Source organism: Rhagoletis pomonella, unplaced genomic scaffold, assembly GCF_013731165.1.
Source record: "Rhagoletis pomonella isolate Grant_MI unplaced genomic scaffold, Rhpom_1.0 Rhpom_scaffold_00004, whole genome shotgun sequence".
NCBI classification, from domain to species: Eukaryota; Metazoa; Arthropoda; class Insecta; order Diptera; family Tephritidae; genus Rhagoletis; species Rhagoletis pomonella.
The window spans coordinates 28,419,983-28,427,160 of NW_023458558.1; the positions used below are offsets into that span (position 1 = coordinate 28,419,983).

General features: G+C 32.8%; 1 protein-coding gene across 1 annotated transcript in view; it reads right to left on the reverse strand.

Annotated features, from left to right (window-relative positions):
- LOC118738193 (RYamide receptor) overlaps positions 1-5,969 on the reverse strand; it is a gene marked incomplete at its 5' end in the record, with an annotated part of 6,359 nt that extends 390 nt beyond the window's left edge. The window contains 2 exon segments of the mRNA XM_036469116.1: positions 4,876-5,110; positions 5,901-5,969. Coding sequence (XP_036325009.1) covers positions 4,876-5,110; positions 5,901-5,969 — 304 coding nt within the window.
- Positions 5,970-7,178: the final 1,209 nt, after the last annotated feature.

The following is a 7,178-nucleotide window of genomic DNA, read 5'->3' on the forward strand; positions in this document are numbered from 1 at the left end:
AAATAGTTTTTTGTTAAGTTAAGCGCAACATCACGCATATGTGCGGGGTGTGTAAGAAAATGTATTAACCAAGCAAAAACTGTAATGAAATTAGTAGAATTATCAATTTTATAAGCGCTTTCAACGCAATACTTTATAAGTATCTAGCACAACACCAAAGAATTTTGATTGAAAGATAGGTATTAAAAAAAAACATTTGATAATTATTTCATAGTAGTTAATTTGCACACACAAATTTCTTTGAAAGAATGTCTCTATTTTGTACTTCTTCCAATTACACTGTAAGGAAAATTTCAAATTTCGAAATTACTCAAAAAAAAAAAACGCCGAAACACCTGAACTTAATTTTGGGCCATAGATTACGGTCCTGCGGTTTGCATTGTGAATAAAAAATGCAAACTTTAACAGGAAACAATTTTAAAATAAAAGGTTTTTTATTAAATTAAAAATCATCAGGCTATCGACGAAGAAAATTGATTGATACATATTTCAAGTTGTAAATGGTCAAATGAGAATGCGTAGTAATTTCTTTTCTATGAAATATGACTTGAAAGAATGTCACTCATACGCCATGTATTATCAATTAATAATATCGTTGTATATTTGTGTGGAAATTATCAATCAATTTCCTACGCTGATAGCTTGATGTTTTTGCATTCTTTTGCGTTAGTTAAAAGAATTTACGATTACAACGCTTTTATCAACTTGCAATGTTGTATGTCCAGACCACCATTTATACTATAAATATAGCAAAGGTATTTATGGCAAAGTCAAGATATCAACCTCGTCATACGTATCATATCAAAGACATACAATTATAAGACTCTAGATGTCGCCCCGCTGCTATATGAATGTATGTATGTATATAATCAACGTAAACACAAAACATTTTGCTTGTATAAACTTCTGTTCTCTTTTCACTGCAAGTTGAATTAATTTAATACCTATTGCAAAATTTTATACAGACAAGACTAAAAAGTATAAAATAAATAAAATAAAAAAAAAACTTTTTCAAATTTCAAGATCAAAAGTTATCAAAACAAATTTTATGGATCTGAGAAACATTATTTTATAATTATTAGTCCATTTATAAAAGCCTGGTATATTAAAAAGATTTTCTATTTTATTTATTGTTATATACAGATTATTATCCACCACCCAAAATTAAGTTTACGTGTGTCAGATTTTTTTAATCATCACAAAATTAATTTAGCTGGAAATAATTATAATAATTACATTCACTCAGCTAGTAACAAGACCTTTCTTCGAATTGATTAAATACATAAAATATCCACTTGGCTAATAAACGTTAATGTACACGAGTGTCTATTGCTAAATTTTATTTCGAAGCCAAAGACAAGCGCTGATTAGGCCAATCAATATAGCATTTAAGGCATGATAAAAAAGAAGGTTGTTTCAATAAACAACTTTTTGACGGCTACTGAGATTTTTCAAGCTTCATAATTTTTTCATGTTTCATAAATTAACGAATTTCGAGATGGGAATGTCTTTCACAGTAAATGGGTGTAAATAATTTAGTCTTCTTAGATGAAACTATACAAGTCTGGTACATAATATACATATGTATTGAAAATATCTACGTATAAAGAATGCAATTTTACTTCGAAATACTATGAATCATGGCATTTCCTTCCCAAAAAAACAAAACCTTTTACAATTCATTCCTCGATAGTAACATTTGGATTGTACAATATATCGATGGCTGAGTGGAAGATCGACCTATCTCGGCAGCCAGTTCGAAAACGCTCTATCTCAAAAAACTTTTCAAGAGCGCCCTATTTCAGAATTCATTTCAAAAACGCCCTATCTCAGCTGCCGATTCAAAAACGCCCTATATCAGCATATTTTCAATACATTTTGAAGTAAGATAGGGCGTTTTTGAACCGAATTTTGAGATAGGGTGTTTTTCAATAAAATTCTGAAATAGGGCGTTCTTGAAAAGTTTTTTGAGATAGAGCGTTTTTCGAACTGGCAGCCGAGATAGGTCGATCTTCCACTCAGCCATCGATATGTCTTTTTAAATTTGGACTTGTTAATTTTTCACCATTATTTTCAATAAATTTCGAGTTCAAATGCTCCAAAATATTCAAAAAATCAGCACTTGGTTTATAAATACCTCCTTTCAGATATGCAATTAACGAATGTATAATTACTAGCTTTCCCTACACTCGTCCTGAAACCGAATTGCGCCAGACCCATTTTCGACACAAGGTAACCTGCAAAATTTTCCAGCCCATCAAACTCCATGGGCCTTATGCATAAAAAGTGAGCTTAAGCTCAGACTCAATTTTTGCACTGAAAGGGTGAGCTCAAGCTCAAGAATTTGTACTGAAAATCGAGTCGGAGCTTAAGCTCACTTTTTATGCATGAGGCCCATTGGCTCAGCAACTCATCGTTTATTTGCAATAACAATAACTAGTATTTAATTAATGGTAATATCCGTGGTAGCAAAATGTTTAGAACATATAAGCCGCAGTCTTCAAGCCATTTTGGTCTCACAAAAGGAAGCGGTGGTAATTGAAAAAATTTTATACCGTCCTCCTTGCAGTGGTATCTGGTATTTTCGCAGCTTTCAAATGCGCATTTTGCTTTTAAATATTTAATTTTTTCCTTTGCCGATCAAAATCTTTTCAGAAAAGAATGTTATTATAATTTCCGATCTGGTAGCTTGATTTTGATGAAAATGTCGTAATCTCAGCAAAACTCAGATGGCTAACACGGCTGCTGAAGTCAATAAGTGAAACTACCTTCTTTTTCTACCATGATTTAAGGTGGAAAAAATTCTGCATAGGATAAAAGAGTGACATGCTGTTCACAAAAATATTTTGATCAAAGTAATGAAATGTCTTAACTTTCAATGTGACAGGCAATATTTTTAATTAATTAAAATGTATTGACAATTACCGCATCGCTGTCGAAAAGTCCAAGTAGTGGTCGTAATTTGTTAAAACTTTACCCCTACAAGTACTACTTAACGGTGATTTCAAATAGGAAATCGGGTTTTTGTACCGGTTACCAATTTCGAAAAACCCGGGTTTTAGTACCGGTTAACAGTTTTTTAGAAAATCGAAGTGGTCGCGCCTATATTTTTATTATGGCAATTTAAAAATGAAATCGGTTTTCATATACCGGTTACCAGTTTCGTGAATTCGAGTTTTTAGTATCGGTTACCGGCATCGTAAAAAGCAGAATGTTCCTCCTATTTGTTTATTTCTAAGCGGAATTTGTTCAAAATACACCTAAAAATAGCGAAACGCAGGCAGGAGAAATTCTTCTGCATGTATACCGTCAAATTCCATACTGCTGCGTCTCCCAAGGGATTACTGTCCACGGACGTTGAAAATCAGTGGAATGCAGGACTCCAAAACCTGCTTGGGGGAAGTGCAAAATTAAGTAGCCACGAAGGCAAAGGCCTTTGTGGCGTCACGTCTGCTCTGGTTTCAACCGGGGTCTCCGGCAGAGCGAGGGCGGATAAAGAAGACTATGAGCACTATCGCTGCATATAGGCTGGAACAAAAAACCTTAAAACCTTAAGCACTAAGTTGTGTTCATTCAAGATGGTTCCTTCTCCGAGTAAAGTAGCGGGACTTTTGAATCTCATTAAGAGACTAATCAGGTGATGGTGACACCTCATTCTCCCCCAAAAAGAATGTGATAATAACAGATGGAAATAAAAAAGGCTTGCTGCCGTATCTGTGGCAAATAAACACATCATAAAGTATGTCATTGAATCTTTTGACACGTTAAAGAGAAAAAGAAACAAAGAAGATCCTCTGTGAGTTAAAACCGTATAGTATTTTTCCCAAATTAAATAACAAACCTCATTGCACCATAGTTTCTTCTAACCGCATTAATGCTATGATCAAGAAAAACCATTTATTAAATTTTTTATTACTGGAAACATTTTGGAAAATTGATCATATATGGCAGTGGAATGTATTGAACAAAATATTAAGTGTTTATAGTGCGTGATGTAAGGAAGTTTTTTTATGGGATCTATAACGAATCCAAATTTGTACGGTAACGCCTTAAATTAGCCTACGACAAATGTGGTATCCACTTTAATATATTTTTTTTGTAATTTCTTAAATTTTTATATACCTGGAAACTTTTTTATTATTATTTTTTTTGTGTGTATATTTTTTAAGTCTTGCATATGTCTTATTCTTTAATCAGCTGCCCCACAATTTTAAAAGTCATCCGCTATATTGGCGACACTATTTTGAAAATTCCAAATCAGGCTTCAAATTCGTAATCAGCTGCCCCATAGGCCCACCATAGACCCCTCTGTAGACGGTTTCATAAAAATTTAATATATATCTATTTTTTTAAGTCATTCGCCATTTTGAATTTTCTAAATACGACTTCAGATTCCTAACCAGCGAGCCCAAAAACCCCGTTGTACACAATCTCATTGAAATCGATCAATGGCTTCATATTTTCGCCACTTTTTATGGGCTGCTGGCCCATAGTGCCTACAACTTTGCCACATCGACGTTTCACAGTATAATTGAAAGCGATATCCTCACAAAGGAACTTCAGTAACTACAATTATAACGGTATACTTTTTGCATACTATGTATATATGACAACATGCTAGAGAACATGCATTATGATATGCTAACATGCACACGTACATACATATAACTAACTAGCTCTAGTCAACAAAAGAAAGGGTAAAGCAATGACAAAAAGCATTACACTAACAAAAAGAAAGGGTAAAAAAACAAAACAGCTATATAGGATGTCAAGATAGAAGAGAAGAAACCAGAGTTTGGTGGCACCTAATGCGTATTTTAGGTTTCCTCAACAGACCTCCACCATTATCAGCATTGAATTTGAAGGTCATCTCACCGGTAGCATCATAATTTCGATCGCCACGATTATGCAAATAACGGCGCAGGCAACAACATCGACGCAAACCTGGCACACGATAAATAATCTGCAGGAATCCACCACGAAAGCGAGCATTCATGTAGCAATAAATGATGGGATTGTAGCAGCTGTGCGACATGGCTAGCCAATGGAAAGCAAACCAAAAGTAGGGCAATGGGTCCCACATGTTGAAGTCATCGTCGTTGAGTAGAAGCTGCAAAGAGTACAATTAAATTAAATGAAAACAAATGAGGGAAAATTATACAAAGTGCTTATCATCACTATTTAATTAATAATATTTATTAAATTTTAATTGTTATTTTTTTATAATAGTATATGTATTTCATTCTGTAACAAAAACCAAGCTTCAAACTGTGTACAAAAATTGCATCAAAAATTTTCACTTTTTGTTGAGAAATTTCAATGAACTTTTGGGTATGCTGATTTAAAGCCCATTAAATTCTAGTATTATAAAATACCTGTTAATACCGGATTTCGGAATTTTTTTTTTTTGTTAACGGTGTCGCTCATTTTCTTCCATACAATGTGGAAAAAATTAAGGAAACCTTCAACAAAAAAATAAAAATAAAAAATTGCCAACAATGAACGGCATGTCCTAGCAGTTTCGAACCTGCACTTATTAAAGCGAAAACGGAATAACCTAGAGACATACAGAAACAATTGTTGATTTTGCTTGTATTTCTCTAATTAAGACCCCATATTAATCTTTACTTAAAATCTACATATACATTTAATTTGTCCATTAAAAATTCGTGTCTTTGCGAGAGCCAACTTAAAAATGAACTTAGATTAAATAATAAAAAAAATGTATCTATAGTCAAAAACTTTTCAAAAAGTATGGGAGTGTCGTATAGTTATGATAAGCACTAAATGTATGTATTGAAATTTTATTATTAATAATATGATTTTGCGCTAATAAGCTTACATATATGAAAAACTTGATATTTATGTATGATTATAAGCATATGAAAGTCTAAACTTACCACAAGCACATTGAAAGGCAGCCAACATATGGTGAATACAATAACAACTGTGACCATCATCTTAATCATCTGCAAATATACAAAAAGAAAGAAACAATTGTATTATTAATACATACGAAATTTTTTTATGACAGTCGAAGATTAATTATATATAAAGTCATTGTATAATTAATTATTTTGTCAAGTGAATCATGTATAACTATACATACATATATGCGCAGTGGTAGATAATAGAGCGGCAACAATTGGAATAAATACATCCCTTTGTGTACTTGAAAGCTTGAAAGCAATACGTGATGATAAATAGTGAAAGTGTTGTCAGAAAAACTGGGGCGTAACGTAGGCGAAAGTATGTATGCATGTATGTATTTAGTTACATATGTATATACGTTTATTGTATTAATTAGCTAATTTTTATCCGCAACAAGGCTGGGTGCTGCAAAGCAAACAATACGACTCATTTAAAAAGATATCCTTCGATGTGGACAGTCGAAATTTGTTTACGCATACACAATGTTCAGTTACAAAAATAATAGTAAAAGCAATTGTTTACTAACATTTTTTTTTTGTCATGGTTATAAAGGTCACATTGTCCACATTCTTTCTTTCGATTTATTTGAGTCAAACAGATCAGCAAAAGTAAATCGCATCGTATGTATGGATCTTCTGAATTCTGGTTGTCTAATACCATGTTTTTCCAATACCTTAGGGGGTGTCGGAAAATAGAAAAATTACAAGCTTATCTAGACCCTACACCTCAATAAAAAATACAATGTCTGTGAGAAGGATGGGTTTTGTTTACTTTTTTGAAAAATTGTCAAAACGTGGCTCTATGTTTATAGCCGAGCGCGCTTGTGGACGAGGGTATATTAACTTTGTTCACATAACGGTTGTTTGTAACAGCCAAAACGAATCGAGATAGATACAGACAAATGTATTCATAAATAAATGCTCGGAATGAAAAAACAAATCGTTTAAGCCGTGGCTGTCTGCCCTGTCTTGATGCAGGTTATGCTTTTGAGCGTAGGACGGATGATAAATAACGGTAGTTTTCAGAAATACGAAGACTGCGATATTTTAGTAACTAATGATGCACAAAATTGAAATTTACAATGATCTTTAGGCGAAAAATAAGAATATTATACATTTTTAGAAAATGGGCGTAATGCTGGCCACTCCTGATTAGATATTGAAAATTTTTTTTACAAAATATGAAATGAAAAGGTTTTAATGGAGAGTTTATGACATGTTTTGCTCAAATGAAATTGCATAGAAATA